This window comes from Mastigoproctus giganteus, chromosome 5 (assembly GCF_048544385.1).
Source record: "Mastigoproctus giganteus isolate SK-2022 chromosome 5, ASM4854438v1, whole genome shotgun sequence".
Classification (NCBI taxonomy): Eukaryota; Metazoa; Arthropoda; class Arachnida; order Uropygi; family Thelyphonidae; genus Mastigoproctus; species Mastigoproctus giganteus.
The window spans coordinates 150,332,592-150,358,268 of NC_143579.1; the positions used below are offsets into that span (position 1 = coordinate 150,332,592).

General features: G+C 38.5%; 1 protein-coding gene across 1 annotated transcript in view; it reads right to left on the bottom strand.

Annotated features, from left to right (window-relative positions):
- LOC150085765 (uncharacterized) overlaps window positions 1-25,677 on the bottom strand; it is a 185,090-nt gene that overhangs the window by 64,463 nt on the left and 94,950 nt on the right. Inside the window, exon 3 of the mRNA XM_090374687.1 lies at window positions 17,343-17,499. Within this exon, the coding sequence (XP_090230813.1) occupies window positions 17,343-17,499 (157 nt within the window). The remainder of the gene's footprint in view (window positions 1-17,342; window positions 17,500-25,677) is intronic.

Consider the following 25,677-nt stretch of genomic DNA (forward strand, 5'->3'; position numbering starts at 1 on the left):
CTGAAAATGCAACTTTTATCATCTGGAACCTGGTGAAATAATGAACACCTGCATGGAGCATAATCTGCCTTAATTTCTTAAAGAATTACAGATCATTCTTGAACATTTTGAGGTACAGACTGTAATTTAATTGCATAATGCTTATTTGCATAAAGTAAAACATCAAACTGTTTCTTATGTTTCTATTACAAATAAATGTGTAATAGAAACATAAGAAACATAAGGTAGTGTCAATGATATACATATAGCATTTTTTTGCATACCCAAGCTGAGTCAACTAGAATTTTCTAACACATTTTGTAATAGCTAATTAAATAGTTGTTTTTTTAAAACATTCATGTTATGTTTTCCAGCCTATGCACATGTTTACTTTTACAAATGTGCTAGCTTATTGTTTTCCTACAGGTTGATAACATTTTTAATTCTATTTTTTTAATAATGTTTTTTCATTTTATGTTTTTACCAACAGTTTTTCAGTTTGCTGGTTCTTAATGATGTTTCCCCACAGACATAAATACAGTGTAATACATACAATGTATATATGTTCCCACATTATGTAAGTGCATGTTGTAAAAAGGTTGTTCCTTGGTTGTAAAGCAACTGGATGTAGCCTACAGACAGCTGAACTTTCTTGAATCAAGAACTTGAATGCATAAGTTAAAACATATTTTAGACATTTTATTTTTACCCAGTGATGTTACAAAAGCAGGAGGAATTAACTCTTAAAGAACAAGTCGCTGTTATCAAAGACCTGTGCAGTAGGCTGTCGCAAAATGAAATAGCAAAGAAGTATGGAATATCACAAATGCAAGTGTTATGAATGAAAACAAATCAGGAGGAAATCAATTATAGGAAATGCTAATCAAAGTAAGAAACAACAAAGAGAATTAACCAGAAGAGATGATGCTGACAAAGCCTGATTTTGTTGGTACATCCAAGTCTGTGGCACACCAGATTCCAGGGTCTCCTTGAAAAAGCAGAAGCTTTAGCTAAGCAACTGGATGTGCAAGAAACATTTAATCAATAATGGATTCATCGATGGTGTCAGTGCCATGTGATTCAATTCAAAATATTAAATGGTGAAAATCAAAGTAGTGACAAGGAGACAGCAGAGCTATGTTTGGCCTGACAACCATGAGCACTACAAAGCAGAAGACACTAATTGTAATGAAAAACTATTTAGAGCCAAGGAGAGCAAAAAAAAAAAAAAAACATACAATATCCCTCGCTGTGTGCAACTTTAGTTTAAAATCATTTTGCAGGCAATATATTATCATTCACATCACTAGCTGTTTTTATGGGTTTACTTATAGTTACTGTAAAGAATTTGCATTTTTGTCTATTTTTTTACCTTCAATAAATGAAAAGATATGAAAAATTTATTTATGCTATAAAAGTATTAATATATCATTACATAAACAAATCACTATGCACATACATGTGGAAGATATTCATACTGCCATCACATGTACCTTTAGTGCCATGGCAACTCTTGGCCCATGATCCCATAATGTCTGTCCCAATAATTGCATATAACATATAATCACATATTTTACTTTGAAAAAACTGCCATGCAATTAAGTGTTATGGTCTGTACCACTTCTTTAGTGACTGTAAAGACAGCAGAACTGGTAAATTATGATGATATGATTTACATAAAGTGGTTAATTTTGATTATACATTGTTACCCATTAATTTGATTACAGATTTCTTATTTGATAAAGTTTAGTCTTGAATTAGTTAAGAAATAACTATTGGCTAATAGTTATTTCTTAACTAATCCTAGGGTGGATGGGATCTACCATGGAGGCAGCAAAGAAACTAAGCAAACCCTTAGCCTTAATTATGAGAGCATCCTTGGACTCAGAGGAAGTCCCCACAGACTGGAGATGTGCAAATGTATCCCCAATTCACAAAGGGGGGGGGATCAAAGAGTGACACAAGCAACTACAGACAAGTTAGTTTAACTTCTATTCCAGGTAAAATAATGGAGTGACTGGTTAAAGATGCATTGCAGGATCATCTAGACAAGACTGCACTTGCCTGACAAATTTGATTGGATACTATGATGTGGTTACAAAGGAACTGGATGCAAAAAATAATTTTGATATCATATACTTGGATTTCAGGAAAGCTTTTGACACTGTTGCATACAGAAGACTACTGTACAAATTGGAGCAGAATGGTATTAAGGGTAAGTTGCTACAATGGATAAAAGGGTGATTGAGTGAGAGAAGACAGAGTGGTAATCAATGGATGCTGCTTTTGTGGACTAATGTTATTAGTGGAGTCCCACAGGGTTCGGTTGGGCCCACTGTTGTTTTGTATATTTATTAAGCTTGGTGTCGAAATTTGCAGATGATACAAAGGTTGGCAGGGTTGTTAATGACAGTAATGGCAGTGTGCTACTGCAACAGGATCTAGAAAATTTGGGCAGATGGGCTGAGAAGTGGCAACTGAAGTTTAACATTGACAAATGCAAAGTACTGCATATGGGTAGCAGTAACCCTAGATAAATGTACCAACTGTGTGGTACTACACTTAGGGTGGTAGAAAATGAAAAAGACCTGGGAGTAATTGTGCAGTCAGATATGAAGTGTTCTAAGCAATGCAGACAGGCTGCCAGAGCAGGTCATAGGGTTTTGTCAATGATATACAGAAATTCTGCTAGCAAGGAAAAGGCAGTGATTATCCCTTTGTATAAGGCAATGGTCAGGACATGCCTTAAGTACTGCGTACAGGTCTGGAGGTATCATTTTAGGAAGGATGTAAATTTTCTTGAGTATGTACAGAGAAGGGCAACAAGATTAGTGAGGGGAATGAAGGGGTCATCTTACCAAGAGAGGCTTAAGTTCTGCAAATTGCAGGGGCTGGAGACTTAGCACAAGGTGATCTGATGAGGTGTATAATAAGGCCTTGAATGGGTTGAGCACGCTGATGGGATTCTTCCACTTGCTCAGATTACGAACCTAAGGGGGCATAAATTCAAATTGAGGAAAGACAGCTGTAGAATAGATGTGCGGAAATTTACCTTTAGCCAGTGGGTGGTTAATTGCTGGAACAAACTTCCATCTGTCGTTGTGGAAGTTGATAGCTTATATAAATTCAAGGAGGAACTGGACAAACTTTTAGAGGGAATGGTTATGTGAATTTTTTTTTTTGGCTGATGCTACATAAGCTCATACGCTTGCTTTCGTGCATCACATGCCTCTATTACTATCAAACAAAGAATTAAGCTTTAACAGTTTTAAATAATTTTACATTAGTTATTAATTTGATTAATAAGATTAATAATAAATGAACATTAAGTAAATGGGCAACTATGAATACTCGCACTGCTACAATGTTGTCCTGAAGTTACCAATAGCCTCACATACCAAGAGAGTGGTTTACACTTCATTATATTTATATGTTCTGTAAAAGGTAAACTGCAGCCATTATCAACCCACTGCAGGATGGTAGACTCCTCAACACTTCATGTTGAGGGAAATGGACCATAATCTGCCATGCTGGTCCAGTGCAGGTTGGAAGATCGACCATATTTAGCAGTCAGGGGCTTGAACCCCGGTCTACTCAAAAAGTGTGTGCTACTGCGCTCCCGCTCCTGACCACTCAGCTACGGAGTTCTGTACTGTACTCTGTAAACTAAGAAATTTTGGAATTACAACTCCGGTTAAGGTCTCCTGGCACCAATCTTATTTTCCAAATTTCTTTTCTTTAATTCCAAACATTTTTACCTGTTAAATTTTACTATCCCCTCTGGGAGTCTTATAAATCTCAGTCAGGTCCTCTCTAAGGTACCTTTTGTTATCAAATTCTGTAGCCAGAATATACAGGGCTCAATATTCAAAACACTCTTTTGCCTATCTCACTAGGCATGCTGCCTGTCTTTGCAGTTATTAATTTAATCCCTCCAAGTGCATAAATTATTTTGGTGTTGTTATTTTTCAAGTGTAAAGAAGCACTGCTTTACAGGTTAATAACCACTCACCTGATCTTCACATCTGGAAATTGACATCGCACCCCATATCCCTTTCTCACTGTCATTTAACAATATCAGAAATAAGAGAAACACCAATCCCTGATGGAACATAAGAAAGCAAAGCTTACCACGGCATCTGCCATAAAAAAATATGTACATAAATACAATTCAGCAAATAAATAAAAATATCTCCTTAGTTTTATATTTTATCTATTTCCAAATATTCACCTTCTACCTCACTAAAACTGCATATCTGTACCTTACTCCAACATTCATTAAAGGCAAATTAACTTGAATCCATGCCACTTGTTGTTCATTATCCAAAAAAGAGAAAATATGCCTTCATCAATGAATTTATTAAACCATTTTAAGGGCTGAAACACCTTAATCAAGGCGTGAAAAACAAAAAATGCCTAGTTCCCAAACTTTGAAGCTTATAGAACTGGAGCTTACCAAGTAATAAGAATTTACTGTTCAATAAGCATGTGGGGGGGGGATTAATAATATACACTTGATTACTGTTGTTGTATCTGGCACAAAGGCCTCTTGGGCCACAGTGTGCTTTCTTGTTAGCTGGGACTAGCATAAAAAACACTGAGGAGGGTTCTCTCCCATAAGAAAATACAGATGAGTTGGAGGGAAATGACTGATGCAGAATCTTGCCAGAATCACTTCTTCTTGCCTGCTTCTGATGAAACTAGATGCACTGTTGTGGCTATTTTCTTATCTGAAACAATTTATTATTTGTTTGAGTTTGCCAGGGGCGTTTCCTACATGTTGTTTTAATAACAGATTTGTAGTCATTGTAGGGCACTTTCAATTGACTGAAAGATCCAGAGATGGGATGCTTAGCAGCGTCATCCACATTAATTACATGGGATGCTGACATGACCAACAGAAGGTAACCTTCTGGTTGGCTGTTTGATAGTAAAATAATTTTGTCACGGAAACGGGAAACATGCTTTGTAAAAAGGATAAGTGGAACAGGACCAGGGTATGTCTGCCAGGGGCAAAGGTTGATGACGTTGTAGAGTGGATATCATCTTTTAAGGGCATAAAAGGTGATATAGTTGTACACGTTGGCACTAATGATATTAAGAGTAGGAGACCGGCGGAATTACTTAACAAGTACAGGTCACTGTTGAACAAAAGCCGTGAATTAGGGTTGAATTTGAAAGTGTCTGCAATTCTGCCCAGACACGATAGGGAGTATATGATGAGAGCCCTGTCGATCAATTCGGCCCTGGAAAGATTGTGCAAGGCTCAAGGGGTAGAATTTTTTTCAGCCTAGTCTGTACTTGTTAACAGGAGAGACTGCTTCTACAGGGATGGATACACTTAAATAGAAAGGGTGCAAGAATGTTTGCTGATGCTATTGAGGCAGTCTTAGGTGGGTCGGAAAACTGCTAGATTGGGGGGATACAAGGACTAATAGATTAACAGTAGCAACTGGCAGAGGTGAAAGTGATTCTTGCATGGCTTCTATTGGAATGAGCAGCAGACTGGAAAATAAGATGCAGGATATTTAAAAGACTGCTGGGAATCATTGGGGTACAAGTAAACACATGGGTTTTGTTAGGGTAGCTAAGAAAAAGAACAGGTGTATGTATACTTGCGTGTACACCAGTGCTAGGAGTTTATTAAATAAATTTGATGAATTCGAGGTATTGCTCAAAACATCAAAGGCAGATATTGTTGGGATTTCAGAGACGTGGTGTCACACAGATATAAGGAATGCAGAACTGGAATTTGGGGAGTACAATGTCTACATAAAGGTTAGACAGGATAGGAAGGGAGGAGGGGTTATGCTATTAGTTAAGAAATACATAAAATCCAAGGAAGTGAAGCCAGTCAACATCGCTGGACAGTGCAGTGTCAAGTCAGTTTGGTGTGACATAAGCATTGGGACATCAAAATTGGAAGTAGGAGTGTGCTATAGGCCTAATGACTCTGATGAGTATAATAAGAAACTGTACAGGGAAATAGAGTGGGCCAGTAAATCAGAGAGTCTTATAATGGGGGAAATTTTAATTTCCCAAATATTGACTGGAATTTGGGGGCTGGTCACTCACACACCAGCAAGGCTTTTGTGGATTTATTGGATGATTGTTTTCTACATCAGCAGGTTTGGGAGGCAACAAGAGGGAGTAATACTCTTGATTTGATTATCAGTAGTGATTCTTCATGCATTAAGAATCTGCAAATAAATGAACCACTAGGTGGCAGTGATCACAGTGTACTGAAGTGGGATTTACTCAAAGAGATAACTACTATTAGGGGTGAGGGAAGGGTTATTGCTTTCGTAAAGGCGACTATGATGGACTGAGACAGTATTTAAATGCTATACAGTGGGACCAACTGATGATGTTACCAACAGCAAATTCAAAATGGAAGCATTCAAAGAACTTATCTTAGAAGCTACTAGGCTTTACATACCAACTAAGAAATATTGTTCAAGGTTTAGGCCTAAATGGTTGTCAGATGAACTAATGAGACATGTGGCAGAGAAGAAAAATGCATGGGATACATACAAATTAATGGGTGACATGGAAGCCTATGGTAGATATAAGTTGGTCTGTAACCAAGTCACAAAGGAGATTAGGCAGGCAAAGGCAGACTACGAAAAATCCTTGGCAAAGGATGCAAAGAAAAACAGAAAAGAGTTCTTTACACATTCTTGGTTATTTCTGTCTACAATATCAAGGAAAAAAAAAAAAAAAACCCATGTGTTATAATTTGTGTTTTGTAAAAATTATGACATGTATTTAAGAAAATGACAACAGAAGTAAACCAAATTCATTATATTTCAGGTACAAACGATAAATGTCAAATAATCGCAGGAACCAAGGTGCAATTACAAAAATTTTTTAACCTCTCACGATTGGAAATGCATGACAATGTTTCAATTAAATTCAGAAAATCTCCTTTAAAATTCTAATCTGCAATTCTTCTCAACCTAAAATGTCCTCATGAATCAATTTTTTTTAAACAATCTTTTCTTTTTTTTTACATTAAATCAGCTTTCAATCCTCTTTATGTCCTTCATTAGTTAAAATATTTTTGCTAATAAATTACCAGGAATTAGCATAGGCATATGAGGCAAGAATGCAAACTTACAGAGCAAAAAAATATATAAATATATAAACCTTCCCATTTCACCCATGCATTGACTCCAAATGTTTGTCTAGTTCTGCACTGAATTTATTTAAACTGTCAACTTCCACAACAGATGGAAGTTTGTTCCAGCAATCAACTAAACACAAACTTCCGTACTTCTATTCTACAACTGTCTTTCCTCAGTTTGAATCTATGTCCCATGTTTGTAAAATGGCAAGAGGAAGAATCCGGCACTTCCATAGACAAGTGGGGCAGGAGGAGCAGTGTGTAGTGCATAGTGCATAGTCTTGATTAGGAAGAATCCCATCAGCATTCAGCTTACTCAAATCATTCAAGGCTTTATAGACCTCAATCAGATCACCTCACAAGTGCCTAGTTTCCAGATACTGCAATTTGCAACACTTAAGCCTTTCTTCGTAAGATAAACCCTTTGTTCCATTCACCTATCTCGTTACCATTCTGTGTACTTGTTCCAGCAGCTCTACATTCTTCCTAAAATGAAGCCTCTAGTCCTGCATACAGTACTCAAGGTGTGGCCTGACAATTGCCTTATACAAGGGTATAATCACCTCCTTATACCTGCTAGAAAAATTCTTGTATATCATTGATGAGACACCAACCATGAGTTACTCTTGCATATTGTCTGCACTGCTCAGAAAACTTCACATCTGGCTACACAATTACCTAGGCGTCTCGGTAGCCAGGTGGGCAGGAGCAGCAGTGCGCAGTACACGCTTCTTGATTAGACCAGGGTTCGAGCCAGAGACCACCGCATATCCCCGGAGCAATATGGCCTTAGTTGCTAATGCTCCTAAAAACCAAAATAACAAATAACAGCACAATTACCACCAGGTCTTTTTCATTTTCCACCCTGAGAGTAGTACCACACAGTTGATATGTTACTGTGGGATTACTGTTACTGATATATGCAATACTTTACATTTGACAATGTTAAACTTCAGTTGCCACCTCTCAGCCCATCTGCTCATCTTTTCTAGATCCTGTTGCAGTAACGTAATAGTATTCAATCAAATCGGATGCTATGATGTGATTGGATCTAAAAAAGTTGAGCAGATGGGCTGAGAGGTGGCAACTTAAGTTTAACATTGACAAATGTAAAGTCTGATCTATAAAGGCAGTCTTGTCTAGATGATCCTGCAGTGTTCTTAACCAGTGCCATCATTAATTTTCTCGGAATGGAAGTTAAGCTAAGAGCTCTGTAATTACTGATGTCACCCTTTGATTCCCTTTGTGAAATGGGGATACAATTGCACATCTCCAGTCCATGAGAACCTCCCCTGAATCCAAGGAAGCTCTCAAAATTATGGCTAAGAGTTTGCATACTTTTTTTGCTACCTCCTTTAATATAACTGGATAGATCCCAACCACACCAGATGCCTATCTTGTGTTTAACTTCAACAATTTCTCCACTTTGCTGCTCTCAGTTATTACAAAATCATTTAGCTTCCTGCCAGAGTTTCATAAACTTCTGGAATTCCTCTCCCTGAATATCTTCTGTGATGCAAAATACTCATTCAGTTTGTCATCTACCTGAGCATGATCATCAACAGACAAACCATCGATATCAAGTGGACCAATCTGATTCATACCCTTCTTTATAGAGTTTACATAAGTAAAGAACTATATATATATATATTGAAGAGGCCTCAAATTTAAATATGGCCGTGGCCTCTTTCAACCTTAATTTGGCCCTGGACGAACTTCCCTAGATTTCATATGTTTCTGCATTCTTATATCTGTGTGACACCACACCTCCGATACTCAAACAATATCTGCCTTTGATGTTTTGACCAGCACCTCAAATTTATTAACTCCTAGCATTGGTGTACATGCAAGTATACATACACCTGTTCTTATTCTTAGTTACCCTAATACAGCCTATCTATTGCTTGTTCCACGATGACTTCCAGCAGTTCTCGAAATCCCAAGCACCTTGTTTTTCAGAATGCTGCTCATTCCAATAGAAGCAGTGCAAGAATCACTTTCACCTCTGCTAGTGGCTACTGTTAATCTATTGGTCAAATCTATCCACCCAACTAGCAGTTTCCAATCCACCTAACACTGCCTCGACAACATCAGTAAATATTTTTGCACCTTTTCAATTTAAGTGTATCCCATCCCTGTAGAAGCAAAATCTCCTGTTAACAAGCATAGACCATGATGAGAAAAATTCTACTCCGTGGACCTTGCACAACCTCTCCAGGGCATAATTGATTGACAAGGCTCTCATCATATACCATCCTCCTAACATAATGGTCAGGCGTGGCCTGACCATCGCCTTATACAGAGGGACAATCACCACCTTTTCCCTGCTAACAAAATTCCTGTATATCATTGACAACACCCCATGACCTGCCCTGACAACCTGTCTGCATTGCTCAGAAAACTTCATATCTGACTGCACAATTACTCCCAGGTCTTTTGCATTTTCTACCTCCTTAAGTGTAGTACCACACAGTTGGTACATTTCTTCGGGGTTACTTCTACCCATATGCAGTACTCTGCATTTTTTAAAGTTAAACTTCAGTTGCCACTTCTCAGCCCATCTGCCCAAATTTTCTAGATCCTGTTGCAGTAACACACTGCCATTACTGTCATTAACAACCCTGCCAATCTTTGTATCATCTGCAAACTTCAATACTAAGCCTGATATACCTTCATCAATATCTTTGATAAATATACAAAACAACAGGGGACCCAATACCGAACCCTGTGGGACTCCACTAATAACACTAGTCCATGAAGAGCAGCACCCATTGATTACCACCCTCTGTCTTCTCTCACTCAACTATCCTTTTATCCATTGTAGCAACTTACTGTTAATACCATTCTGCTCCAATATGTACAGTAGTCAGTAGAAATGCACAACAGTGTCAAAAGCTTTCCTGAAATCCAAGTATATGATATCAAAATTATTTTTTTACATCCAGTTCCTTTGTAACCACATCATAATAACCAATCAAATTTGTCAGACAAGACTTTCCTTAACAAACCCATGCTGTGTCTGAATTATTGCTGCAGTCTTGTCTATATGCCTGCAATGAATCTTTCACCAGTGACCCCATTATTTTACCTGGAACAAAAGTTAAACTAACTGGTCTGTAATTACTCGTGTCACCCTTCGATCCCCCTTTGCGAATTGGGGACACATTTGCACATCTCCAGTCCTCCCCTGAGTCCAAGGATGCTCTCATAATTATGGCTAAGGGTTTGCTTACTTCCTTTGCTGTCTCCTTTAATATAACTGGATAGATCCCATCCACCCCAGGTGCCTTTCTTATGTTTAACTTCAACAATTTCTCTCCCACTTTGTTCTCAGTTATTACAAAATCATTAAGCATCCTGTTACAATTTGATAACCTTATGACATTTTCAAACCTTAATAACTCTTCATGTGTGAATGTAGATGCAAAATACTCATTCAGTTTGTTTGCTATCTGAGCAGGATCATCAACAGTCGAACCAACAATATCAAGTGGCCCAATCACATTCATCCCCTTCCTTTTAGAGTTTATATAAGTAAAGAAATCCTTGCTGTTTTTCTTAGCATCCTTTGACAAAGATTTCTCGTAATCTGCCCTCGCCTGCCTAACCTCCTTTATGACTTCATTACAGACTAGCTTATGTATACCATAGGCTTCTGTGTCGCCTGATAATTTATATGCATTGCATGCATTTTTATTCTCTGCCACGAGTCTCGTTAGTTCATTTGACAACCATTTACATTTGCAACAAGTAATTACCCCTGATTTTTTTTTTTCATTACCTTTTATTTTAGCCCATTATTGAGTTGACGTTTGATTTGTAGGAATGGTTGTTGTTGTATTTGGGGGTTTTGACACAAGGACCTCTTGGGCCTGCTCATAATTTACTTATGACTAATTCTACACATTATTATGATCAGAGACAATCATACAAATTTATGCATTTCAAATAGTTAAACAATTCTTCGAAATTTGCATCATTGCCAAGACTATGTGATAAAGTTAAGGGTCCCTACAAGTTGGATTTTCAGATATCAATTGTTGGGGACATTCAATTTGTTGTTGTTGTGGGGGTTTCATGGCACATAAGCTACTTTGGCTATAATGTGCCTATTCATTTATGTTAAAGGAAAAGAGAAAGAATCGTACTGTCTGAAAAGTCCTTAATCAGAAAAGATTAAAAATTCTAGTTTGCTTCAGAAAACGGAAAAATTCAGATATACTGGTCTTGTCACCAATCAAATTCTCTAGGGTTATTGGTTGTTGAAGGATAACCAGTGATTGTAGGGTTGAAATTCTGTCTTGTTTATAATAGGGGTAGTCAATGAGAATGTGTTTAACAGTCATACAAAGGGTACTAGGAAAGTTTTGCAATACAGCTTTGTTTATTTAATTTTTTCAAAGTAATTTCCTCTACATTCAATACACCTCTCCATCCTCCGAAACCAATCTTTAAACTAGTTCTGCCAAGTTTCACTAGGGAGTAAAGCACACTCGTTGTCCCAAGCCCGTAGAAGGTCCTCATCACTGGGAAACCGCCTCCCTTTTAGCTTCATTTTCACATGCGGGAACAGTGCAAAGTCGCAGGGAGCAAGGTCTGGACTTCTTGAGGGTGCTCAAGAAGTTTCAGTCCTGTCGTGGTCAAATATTCGGTGCAGCCTTTGGCGCGGTGAGCTGGAGCATTATCGTGATCGAGGTACCAGGTGTCCATTCTTGACTTTGGCCACAGGTTCTTTATAGATCCAATGACTTTAGGCAGGCATTGTTCAGTATACCACTTAGCTGTGACTGTCTTCTGCGTGTCCAAAACGACACGTTCCACAATTCCACTCGATTTGAAAAATACAGCTATCATTTTCTTCTTTACAGATCGGGATTTTCTGACAATTACGAGTGTGTCGTCATCATCAAAGACCCAAACTTTGTTTTGAGCCTTGGTCGGCAGATCGTAATAGTACAGCCAAGTCTCGTCACCTGTCACGATGTTGTTCACATACCGAGATTGTCCCTTATCAAACTTTTTTAACATCTCCCGGCACCAAGTCACACGTCGTGTCATCTGCTCTTCAGTCAGTTGATGCGGCACCCAGAGAGAACAAAGTTTCTTCACGTGCAAATGATCTTGCAGAATTGAACGAATTGCTGGTGCATTTAGGCCCAAAGTATCCTCTATCTGTTGGTAGGTCACTCGCCTGTTTTCATCAAGCATTTTCCTCACAGCAGTAACGTTTTCCTCCGTAACTGACGTTCGTGGCCTTCCCGGCCTCTCAGAATCCTCCAGAGTGAAATTTCCCCTTTGGAATTCTCTATACCACCTGAATATCGTTGTACGATGTGGACAATCATCATCTAGTGCAAGAGTCATTTCTTCTAAGCACTGGTCTATGGTTAAACCACGCACGAAATTACCGCAAAACTGTCCTTATCTCATTTCGTGACCACGATGCCATCGCAAGCACTTTACATTCTCACTACTAATGAATAACTGAGCCCATCGACTTGGCGCGGCGGCTACTATGCACGTATGAACGTCTCAACATGCAGCAACAAGCAGCTTCCTGTGATTCATTGTTGCGTCATATTGCAAAACTTTCCTAGTACCCTTTGTATTTATATGTTTAACAGTCATATTTATATAGCAATGTGGAGGGGATGGGACATTCAATGAGTATATGCTTTATTGTTAGCTGCGACTGGCAAAAGAAACACTGAGGAGGGTTCTCTCCCGTAAGCAAATACAGACAAGTTCGATGGGAATATCTGGTGCAGAGTCTTGTCAGAATCACTTCTACTCGCCTGCTTCTCATAAAACTAGATGCCCACAGCTGTGGCTCTTTTTTTTTTTTTTTTTTTTTTTTTATCTGCAGCAGTATTTTTATTGATTTGCGTTTGCCAGAATTAAGACCATTTTTTCCTGCATGTTTTAATAATGGATTTGTATCAGTGTAGGACACTTTCAGTTGACAGAAAGATCTGGTTCGAGATGTTTAGCTGCATCATCCACACGTTCATTACCTGGATTTCCGTCATGACCAGGAATCCGGTAAAAGGTAACCTTCTGGTGTTAGCTGTTTGACAGTGACATAATTTAGATTGGATCTCTTTATGAACGGAATGAGAGGGATAAAAGTAGACTGAATGGCAGTGATTGCACTTAAGGAGTTTGTATTTATAAGTGACTGCTTTATACGATGGTTGTTTATATTATCTAGAGCTAGTTTTATTGCAAACAATTTTGCAGTACAGATTCAATAGGAAGAGAGACAGCTGCTGAGAAGGTGCAAGAAACTGCTGCAGCACCTACAGATGAATCTGATTTGGAGCATGTTTGTCACTGACAAGCAATCCAGGAAACTTGGAGTTCATAAAATGTCTGTTATATAATTTTAATTTTAGCACAGTTATTTCTGGCATGTTTCCTGTGTTTCTGCATAGTCTCCATGAGACACGTATAAATTCCCATGTATCTCACTAATAATAAACTTGCACTAAATCAACACACAGTGTGAGGTGCATTTTTAAATCCTTCAGCAATGTTGTACTCTTCAACTACTTTAACTACACAAGTGAAACTCCTGACCTATCAGGATACCTTTCAATATTAAAAATACAGTAAATCTAAAAAAAAAAAATATACATGTTAACACTGCAAATTTTAGTTATGTTTAAGCATCCACTCTACCCATCCGAATAAAGTGAGCCCCTATGAAAAATAAGAAATCAATAGTTATCATTTAAACTGGATCTAAATTTTTGTACATATTTGATTAGAGGCAGAAAACACCCTTTCGGATTCTATGCTGGATGGTGCCACTGTACTGAGATGTAGACGAGTTGCAGGTTTATTTCCCTTATTCCCTCATCTTCAAGGAATCTTATTTCCTTTTTAACCAAATTTTCTAGGCTTTTGAACTTTTTTTTTTAAGCAGGAACAGTTAAAAGTCATACATTAATTTACGACTCAAGTTTATCTTTTAATGTCTGTATCTCATTAAAGTCACGCAATTCCTTATTTTGGAAAGAATTATTAAATTCTGTTCATCATTTTCTGAAGAAAGATATTTTATTAAGCATAGTATAATGTTCACTATAGTAGCTTTGCTGAGTCTAGGAAATAATCTGCTATCATCTTGTGTCCCGTTTTGCAAATACTGAAGAACCTGTGACAAATTTTTACCCCTCTGTGAAATATATAGTTTCAACACCATATGCAATTCTCTAGCTATTTAAGAATTTTGATTTCCAAAGAGATTGCATCATAAATTTTATGGCAGAATCTGCGATTAAAAGATTTAACTTCCTTATGGCACAGTGCATCTACCACTAACTTTATAGGCAGATAATAAATTAAATTCATTCTCACAGAAATGAATATTTGAATCTAAGTCAATTAAAGTTTCCTGTACACAATATCTCCAACTCAAAAAACTTTTCCAGGCATAGGCAATTAACTGTTCCAAGGAGTCTTGAAATCTAATTGCAAGACAATTTCTTTGCCAAAATCTGTTGCAATATTTTTATAAGACAATAATAATACAACAATCTCTGAAATTATTCATTAACAGACAATACTTACTTTTTTGCATGTGCAACCAAGTGTCTAGTAAACCAGATCGGAGTTTCATGATGTTTTCGGGTTTCTGTTACATTTGTATTGTGTATAACATTCCCTCGGTTGCAAATTCAGTAATATTAATAATTTATTGTTGTCGATTTTATAACCTTTATGTGAATAAATCAAACAATTATTTTTTAAATTATTACTGAAAAACCAGTATTTTTGTATCAATACTGAAATTTTTGAATAATGAAAAAAAGGTGTGAAGGATCCCGAATACCGGGATCTCAGTATTGTAAGCCCTAGCTTGCTGACAATGAAGGAAACTCCCAAATAAGGGAGGTGAAAAAGCATGTCTAAAGTGCACAATCTCATGTGCTATAGAGTTTTCTTTTAAAAAATAATTAAAGTATACATTTTTAATATAAAAAATGGATTTTTTACTATTGTATTCACAACAGATTGAAAAAAGTGGCATCACACAGTGAACAATTTTGAATTATTACTTGCTGATTTTTAAGGTTATAAATGGGGGTTTACTTTTTCCATGTGATGCTCAAAAAAAAAAAAAAAAAAAAATTGCCATGACTCAAGGGTTAAGTCACAGCACCCAATGATACATGCTAATGAAAATATATTTTAGCATTAGCATTAGTAGAGGCATTTGATGCAAGAAAGCAAGCTTATGCAGCATCAGCCAAAAAAAAAAAAAAAAAACCCACTTCCACTTCACCCCTCTGTTTGTTCAAAATACCTGTCCAGCTGAGCCTTAAACTTATTTAGGCTATCAACTTCCACTACAAGGGATGGAAGTCTGTTCCACCAACCAACCACCCGCTGGCTAAAGGCAAATTTCCGCACGTCTATCCTACATCTGTCTTTCCTCAATTTGAATTTATGCCCTCTCAGGTGATTATTCTGAGCTAGAGGAAGAATCCCATCAGCATTGAGCATGCTCAAACCATTCAAGGCTTTATACACCTCTATCAGATCACCTCGCTGGTGCCTAGTCTCCAGACACTGTAATTTGCAAATCTTAAGCCTTTCTTCGTAAGAGCACCCCTTTGTTCCATTCACTAATCTTGTTGCCCTTCTCTGTACTCATTCCAGCAGCTCTACATCCTTCTTGAAATGAGGCCTCCAGACCTGTATACAGTACTCTAGGTGTGGCCTGACCATTGCCTTATACAAGGGAATAATCACCTCCTTATCCCTGCTGGAAAAATTCCTGTATATCATTGACAATACTCCATGAGCTACTCTTGCAGCCCATCTGCACTGCTCAGAGAACTTCCTATCTGCCTGCACAACCACCCCCAAGTCCCTTTCATTCTCTACCACTGTCAGTGTATTACCACAGAGTTGATACGTTGCTCTTGGGTTGCTGTTTCCCATGTGTAGTACTTTACATTTGGGAAACAGCAACCCCAGAGCAACGTATCAACTCTGTGGTACTACACTTTTGCTACTATAAATGGCAGTGAATGGCAATTCCTAATACAAGTGATTCATTCCTGCTTGGCACATGTAGATAAAGATATATATTCAAATTTTAGCTGTTTTCTAAATTTACAAATTTTGATAAACTAAAATATATTAAATAGTCCCTACATTATGAATCCTCCCAAAATTTTTCCTCATAGACAAAAATTAAAAAAGGCTGAAACTGATAAACTTACATGCCTGCATTGCCTTGCCTACTGAACTAACAGTCTTGATAAAGGTACCTGTACTCCTGTATCATAGTTTGTTGGAGAAAGAAAAATGGGTTGTCAAACTGGAGTTTCTTTTGCCAACAGACCATAGCATGGGAGCATGTTAGAACTGTTGTAAGTTTAATATATAAAAAAAAAAAGTATGTAAGTTTATCAGTTTCAAACTATTTTCATTAATTTACATCTGAGAAAGACTAGAAGGATTTATAATGCAAGAAAGCTCATATTTTCCATAACTGCCACTAGAAGTGCTCTCCCTGATTGCTACTGAGCATACTCTATGGGCACGTGCCAGTACTTGTCGAGCTAGTGTTGCGTGAAAAGAGTTTATTTTAGCCACTCGTCACTGATGATTGATATGAAGCAAGTATCATGTCGGACAAACAGATTGAACAGCAATACGTAATTTGTTATTATGTTAGACAGGGCTTAAATGTATTGGAAACAGTTAAAGAGATGAAAGAAGTATGGTAATGAGTATTTTGGTAGGACGGCCATATTCCAGTGTGAAGTTGTTTCTCCATCAAGACAATGCAAGGCACCAACAGCTAATATTGTGCAGGCAGTGATCACTGCCATAGGTGCCGAGGTTCTGCCACATCCCCCCTCCCCCCTCATTCACTGGACTTAACCCTGTGTTGTATTTTCCTGTTTCCACATCTGAAGAAAGCTCTGAAAGACAAGTGTTTCGAATACGAAACAACGATGCATGCAGATCCACAATTGAAGCACTTTGCAGTCTTTTGAAAAATGTCATGCAAGAAGCATTTAATGTGTGGTTATGATGGTGGCAAAAGTGTGTATAGTTCAAAGGAGAGTATTTCAAGAGGGTGAAATTCACAGAAGATTCAGATGACAATTAAGGTAAGATCTTGCACCTCCTGTAATTCATAATTTTATTGACCTAGTTTAAAATAAAATGCAAGAATAAATAATTAAATTTGTTACTTAAAAAAGAAACCTACTTTTGCCAGTACTAGAATTCTGCTCGACTAAATAAGAGCCAGTCATGTGATGAATTTGAAACTGTGAAAGTGTAACTTCTTTAGGACGTTTAGTATGTGTATCACTGCAGCTAGGTTTAGCATCAGATTCACTAGGTTCTCCATTACTTGCAAGCATCTGTAGAAAAAATTGAAGAAACTATATTAATTTATAAATTTATCTGTCTAGTGGTTTGTAGATAGGCTTAAAATTTAATAACAAAAATATTTATCAGCTGTTGACAACTAAATACATTTTGTAACAGAATGTATTAACAAATTTAGTTGGTCATGTTTAAAAAGCCAATTCCTATCTAATTTTATAAAATAAACAAATTTTAAGAATGTTTTAGGTTATCATCAAAATTATATAAGACCACATGAAAGCATTCATTTATTCAAATGAATTTTGGGAAACATCCCATTCCATTAACGTAAGCACTACCCCCACAGGGTAGTATGTCGATTGAAATCACTCAGGAGTAAGACTGGATTAGGCAGCTTCAAATGAGATCAAGGTGTTTCTGGGAAATATCAGCCGCAGGTGGCAAATAAACCGAATGGACTGTTAGTTAAAAACCCTACTATAAGGCAAACTACTACCCCTTTTATTTTGGTGGAGAGAGGAATAGTTTGAAATGGGTATGGTTGCCCAGAAGAATAGCAATACCCCTCCCCCGCCCCCATGAGCAGGTCAGTCCTCTGTTCTGTCCCTACGAACGATGGCAATGTTACGAAAGGAAGGATTTTCGTTTGCCTTTAAGTATGTCTCCTGTAAGCAAAAGCAAATTAGCTCATTCTTTTGCAGGAGGGCCTTGATGTCATTATTTCACCAGAATCCACAACATTTCCATTGTAGGAATTTAGCCATTATTTTGGCTTGGTCGGTCATCCATCAGGCAGCTTCCGGAATGTTGAGGGCTTACTTTTCTCAGTCTTGGATTTATCTCTTTTGGGCAAGTATGGATGCTATCCTGTGTCCATTTCCTCCTCAGCAAAGATTTCCAAGACTGAATCATCGTGCACTTCCTTCTCCTCGACAACCATATTTTCTTGGGTACTAGGGGGTACTGCAACTTTCTTGTTCTTTTCTCTGGCAATTGCTTTTTTTTAATTGTGAAGCATTAGGAGGTACTGATATGGGAGTGGCAGCTGACTGATCTTTCTGTGCGGGTTTTTGTGAGTTTAAGAGGTAATGTGCAATGGGAGTGAATAACTCATTTGGAGGAACAGTCATTTCCACCTGAGTTTTTTTTTTTTTTTTTATTATTATTTTGTTAGTTGTTGGCACATCAGCTCCTGTGGCCATAATGCACCTCCCAAAGTTTTGCATTTCCTCTAATCCAAGCCTGAGGTGGGATTCAATCTCACGACCTTTGGGCTGCCAAGCAGGCAGTTTACCCACCCGGCTAGCCCTGTCGGCCCACCTGAGTTTTGATGAAACATCTTCCTGCTACTTTCCGGGCATAGGTGGATTTACTGATAGTTATAGGTTTCACTGTTTTTCTGCCTCCTGATATGATATGTTCAGCTCTACCTTAAGTCGCTGAATTTCTTTTTCTTCTTTCCACCTCTGGCATGCTTGCAAGTAGGCTGGGTATTCTCCTTGGCAGTTAATGCAGATGGGGGTTTGTAGCTGAACTATCATATTGTTTTGTGATTGTTGGTACCACATCAAACGCATGCATAGACTTGACAGCAGGCCATTTGCAAATGCACTTTAAAGGATTTGGGACATATGGACGCACTAGACTTTTGATGAAGCTAGCTTTTATTTCATTAGGAGATGGTGAATCAGGATGTTTCTAGTGGGAACAAGTTTCCCAATCATATGCACAAAAATTTCCTCCTCAGAAACCTCAAGAAGGTCCCACTCTGAAATGACACCTCTCGATGAGTTGAGTGTTCTATGTGGCATCACGTTTATCAATATTCTTACAAATGGTGTTGCTCAGATTATCTGCTCAGAATACCAGTCATTTTTTGTTTCAATTAACATGTCTCCAGAACGAAGCCTCTTAACTGATTTAGGGGAACCTGCTAACCCCTCTAAAACTTTCTCTATAAAAACGGTGACATTTTCCCAATAGGTATTTTGCTGTTGGAGTGGATGATAAAAAACCTTGGAACAGGACCCTGATGATATTTCAGTTTGCTGTCTCTTTGCAGCAATAGCAGTTTCTGTTTCTCCATTTGTACTTGCAGATAAGGACTGGGGTTGGAGCTGCTGAAGAAATCAGTTTATTGGGATTTGTACTGTTTTTTTTTATTTTGGTTCAGTACCCAAGCTCCTCACCCACCATGGAACCCAAATGAGATTCCCACTACCCCAACAAGCAATAAAAGTACTTGGGAGTGTTACACTAGGGCTACCCAGACACCATACACGCACAGCCACCCTCGAATCATGAGGGTAGGGAAATGGCATTGACACGGTTGACCCTTACAGGTAAACCCACTAGCCAAATGATCCTGGCCAGACTTTCTAGGACCACCCAGTGGCCAAAGTGTTGTGTTTAAGATGGGCCCCTCAACCATTAGCATCCCCCTTTCCGAATTTCCATGGATCACAGACCATGGCAAACATGCCAGATTCTTATGAGGTTAGCCTGGAACCCAGACTGTGGGCGTTGGATCCCAGTGATGCTATAATCTGAAAGCCCAGCAGTGTCACCCTCATCACGTACAGGTAGCCACACTGAGGGGTTAGTTATTTGTTATTTGGTTTTTAGGAGCATTAGCAACTAAGGCCACATTGCTCCGGGGATATGTGGTGGTCATTCACTGACCTTTCCGCATCCTCCGTATTTGGTGTTGACGGGCTCGAACCGCGGTCTAATCAAGAAGTTTGTGCTACGCACTGCTACTCCTTCCCACCTGGCTACGGAGGTGCCACTGAGGAGTTAGACAAAGGATGAAATTTTAAGGTGGTGTGTGAAATAAAGGATTCTATTCCTACAATAATAATTTCACTGGCATAATCTGAGCAAACATTGACATCAAAAGATTTAAAACAAATTTAAAACAATAATCCGACAAAAAAAAGAACAGAAGAAATCTATCAGATCATCCCATTCTGCATTCTTGTAATGCAAAACAAAAAGAAGCTGAGAATGGCCAACTGAGAAAGGCTCCATTCAAGAAGAGGCCATTACCAAGTTGTGACTGAGGGTACCTAGAGGACCACTCACCTTGACCGTGTACTTAGAAGGGTTGTTTGTGAGAAAAAGATCAAGCTTGATGGCTGCATGGTTTGGACTGTCAGATATTCTGGGAGGTAAATGAACAATCTCTGTGAGGCCATTAGTAATTGTAAAAGCCTCAACATCTCAACCAGTTGGGTCTGTGACTAAAAAACAAAAGCCAGCTGGAGTTGTGAATATTAAATCACCAAGGAAAATTACCTCACTGTTAGGAAACTTGGACTGAAGAAAGTCAAGTTTCAAAGAGAGGAAGTCAAAGAGTTCCAAGTGATTAGTGTAGTTGGGAGAATGATAGAGGCAGCAGATGAATTTTACAGAATGTGGTAGAGAGATTTTAAGCTAAAGAAGATTGAAAAGAGGAGATTCCAAGTTCCTAAGTCTCTGACAGGGACTATCAGAGTGGACATATGCATAAGTACCATATTTGAAGTGAAAGGAAAAATACAGTGAATTTGGACAACTCAGATGGGCAGTGGTTGAATCAACTGATAATTGGGATTCTTTCAGAAAGCTATGAACCTCTGAGTTTGGAACTGAGACCACATATATTTGTGAAATTAATGAGGAAGTGTTTGGGAGATTTAGATTTTTTCGCAGATAAGTTAGACAATTCATGATATATTCAGTGGTAAGAAAAGGTGGGAGGTAGGACAGCTGAAATCCTTGGATATAGCATATAAGGCAAGAATGTACCCAGCTCCTTGACATAGCATGACCTCGACAATGTCCATCCCCACCCTGCATACGCACTACTCAGATTCCTTCCAGTCACTTTCTGACAGAGTAGAGGCAGCAAGACTATACGCTAGGCAGATCTGGAAGCTTCCTAGAGAGTTACTAATAGGTTTGGTCTGGTGGACTATCTAGTGGCCGCCTGCAAAAACCATTTTACTCAAAATATAAAGAAGACAGGATTTCGCCAGGATGTCCACCATAACCTCAAAAGTCATCAATCATACTGCATGATGAAAGAGATGGGGAGGGGGATTGTCAGAGCTTTGATGTGGAGACTAAACATGAGTTCAACTACTTCAAGCCTCCAATAAGCAAAGTGGTGGTATTTCACAGGGCAGTGAGAATCATCTACCACCTAGTAAAACTGCCTAATAAAGAATAGATAAACAACTCTTCTGATTTCAGCATAAAAAGTGCATTCAATTATCTCCAGGATGAACAGCCCTCCACCTAAATATCAAAATCTTTAGTCTAGCAGCTTAGAGCTGAGAATCTCCAGAGGCATAATTTTGCAAAATGAATCCAGAATTTTGTTACACACCAGCATTGAGAGAGGGTTGTTGTTGTGCTGGGTGTTTTTTGGTGCAAGGGACTCATGGGCCATATTGTGCCTTTTTGTCATTAACGTATAGCTGACTTTTTTATAATATCATTAGAGGCAATTATATATTAATGCTTATCAAGTATTGAAACAGAGCTTCAAAATACGCATTATTGCCAATGTTGTGCTGACCAGGCTAGCAGAGTGGGTAAAGTGCCTGCCTGGCAACCCAAAGGTTGTGCCTTTGGCTTGGATCAGAGTAGAAAATGCAAAAACTTTGGGAGGTGCATTATGGCCACAGAAGCCGATGCGCCAACAACTAACAAAAAAAAAAAAAAAAAAAAAGCAGGAACAGATATAGGAATGACCTAATGATATAGGAAATGTCCAACAGTTGAGGTTCTTTTTTAATCTGGAATAGTTTATTATTGACTTGAGTTTGCCACAGTTCAGCCCATTGATTCATACATGCTGTTTTAATAATGGATCTATAATCAGTGTATGGCACTTTTAGATGGCAGAAAGATCCATTATCAGGATGTTTAGCAGCACGATCTGCACATTCATTACCTGGAATGCCGACGTGACTAGGGATCCAACAGAATGTGACCATCTGGTTGGATGTTTGATATCGATATAACTGAGAACAGATTTGAATGGGATGGTGGTAAGAAGTAGTACACTGAAAGGCAGTGACTGCACTTAGAGTTTGTATATATAAGAGCTTGCTTGAATTGCTGCTTGGTTATATTATCTAGGGTTAGTTTCATTGCATGCAATTCTGCTGTATAGATACTGCATTCTGTAGGAAGAGGCATAGCTATTGAAAAGGTAGAGCAAATTGCTGCAGCACTTACAGCTTCATCAGTTTTTTGGGCCATCAGTATAAATAAGTAGTTTCTCTGAGTTTTCTAAAGTGTGGGCTTCATGTAGTTGCTGTAAGTTGTTGTTTGGCAGGAAGTCCCCATCTCAGAAATAAATTATCACAAAGAGGTATAGATTGAATCCAGGGATGTTCAGTATTCGTGTCTGAATCTTACAAAGGATTGGTAGATGATCACTGTTTAGTGGATTATCAAGAACTGACCACTTCATACTGGCATATATGGAGTGGAAACAGATTGAGAGATCTATAGCAGTCATGAATCTGTAGGCAAATGGGTATAGGTAGGCTCACCAGTGTTTAACAGGGTAAGATGATGAGTATCAAGCAGGGATTCTATTAGTTTTCCCTTTTTGTCTATTGCTGGAGACCCCCATAGCGGATGATGAGCATTGAAGTCCCCGAATAAGCAGAAGAGAGATGATAGCTGATCTATTAGGTTCTCTAAGTCGTCTGAAGAGAAAGAGAAATTTGTAGGGAGGTATATAGAAGCTATTGTGAGAGTGATACCAATTACAATGCACAGTGCTTCAAAAGGAGTCTGAAGAGAAACATGTTTGGGTGGGATATTGTTTCTGACAATAAATGCCACCACATGAGTTGTATCAATATTCCTATCTTGTCTATAGATAGCATAGTTTTTAATGGTAGGACACACTAAAGAATTTAAAAGAGTTTCCTGTAAAGCTATGACAGCTGGTGCATACCGATTGATGAGATCCTACAAATCATCTTTTGTATTCCAAAAGCCTCTACAATTCCATTGAAGGATTCTTTTCATTATGTGGTTTTATGGGTTGTTTCTGGTTCTGACTGGTTTTTAGTTTTAGTTTGCTTGTATCTATCTATTTTTGTTTTGTCTTTCTTAGGAAAGAAGGGGGCGGGTCACATCCATCTCATCGGTTGCATGTAATTGTAGGATTACTTGTTCTTGTTTTCCTTGTTTAGCATGTGGGCAATCCTGATTCCAACAGTAACTGCTGTGTTTATGTTTCCAGGCACACATTTAGGTATTTCAGAAAGAAATTATCAGGGATTCTATTTCAGAAGTAGCAGCTTGTAATATCTGGTTGGTTATATGATCAGTGACATTATCTATGGGCTGGGACTGGATTATATCATCATCAAACTGAATTAGAGAGGCGTATTCATGCCAGCAAGCCCTATGGAATTTCCACTTGGATTCTATTAGTTTGCACCTTTTGTCTATTGCTGGAGATCCCCCATAGCAGATGATGAGCATTGAAGTCCTCGAATAAGCAGAAGGGAGATGGTAGTTGATCTATTAGGTTCTCTAAGTCATCTGAGGAGAAAGAGAAATTTGGAGGGATTTATATAAAAGCTATTGCGCTTTTTAGTTGTAGTTTGCTTGTATCAATCTATTTGTTTTGTCTTTCTTAGGAAAGAAGGGACGTGTCACATCCATCTCATCGGTTGCATGTAATTCTAGGAATCCATCATCTGAATCATGATGTTCATCGATGTCCATTCCAGTGGAGAGTGATACTCGTGATTTCATGGTTTCTGTCACTTTTGGTTTTATTGTTGATGAAACATTGGTTTGTATGGTAATTGGGGCATTGCTGGCTTGTTCACTTTGTTGTATAGAACACTGTTTTGAAATAGAGAGTAACAAATGTGTCCAATTCACAATAGATATATTTGAAGGAACTGATACTTCAGTTGCATCCCAACAGACTGGAAATGTTGAGCTCTGTGGCATATGTGCGCTTTGTCTCTGTTTTGATCATCTATCTTCTTGCCTCTGAGTATGTCACTTTGTTTTCTACTTTATATTTCTGAATTTTTTTTCCTTGCTTCCATAATTCACATGTTTTTGAGAAAACCAGATGGTTCCCCTTACAGTTTGGGCAATGTGGAGTGGTAATGGTGTACTCAGATTGGTTATGTTCCTTTGAACCACAGTTGGGACATATTGCCTCACCCCGACATGCAGTTTGTGAGTGTCCGTGTTTTTGGCAATTGTAGCACATGACGGGATTCAGAATATACGGTCGGACACTGCAATGTAGGTAGCCTACTTTTACAGATGTAGAAAAGTTAGAAGTGCTGAAAGTAAGAACTATACTCCCTGTTGGAACCAGAGTACCATCTTTTCGGGTCTTGATTCTCCTTGCTTGGATGACCTTTTGATCGTGTAATTCTTGGACAATTTCCTCCTCTGATACAAGTAATAAGTGCCATTCTGTTATTATTCCCTTAGAGGAGTAACTTTTATTGGGTGTCCTCCAAAGTTAGTTGTGAGCTTTAATAGCTTCACAGAATGTTGAGGTTGAGTAGTCTATCAGAAGATTACCCGACTGGAGTCGCTTTGTTACTGTTATTTGATTTTTTTTAGGATCATTAGCAACTAAGGCCATATTGTTCCGGGGATATGCGGTGGTCATTCCCTGACTTTTCCGCATCCTCCGTATTTGGTGGGCGCGGGCTGGTACCCCGGTCTAATCAAGAAGCGTGTGCTACACACTGCTGCTCCTGCACACCTGGCTACGGAGGCGCTGACTGGAGTCGCCTTACCGATTTGGGTGAACCAGCAGCAGACAATGCATTTCTGCACTAGGAAGGGTGTTAATTTGCTCAGAGGCTGATCTGATAGTGAATGTAAGATGAGGAAAGCAGGTATCTCCTCTTGAGGGGGCTGTTTTCAGCTGCTTTGGATGACAGTAGTCGTCATTGGTGTCATTTGACATTAGTTTTGAGCTCGATGGCTCTAAAGGTGGAAACATTTTATTATCCATCTTTGCTCCTTTCAGCCCTGGGAGAGTGGATTTCTTCTCCCAGGTTACCGGCCCAGCCACGAGGAGGCAGGAGCAGTGCCGCTAGTGACCAAGCAGTAAAAAGTTAGTGTTGGTCTAAATGAAAAAGAAAGAAAGGTGGCTTTCCTTTCTTACAATTTGTAAGACTAAGTTTGTTATTGATTAACGAGAACGTAAA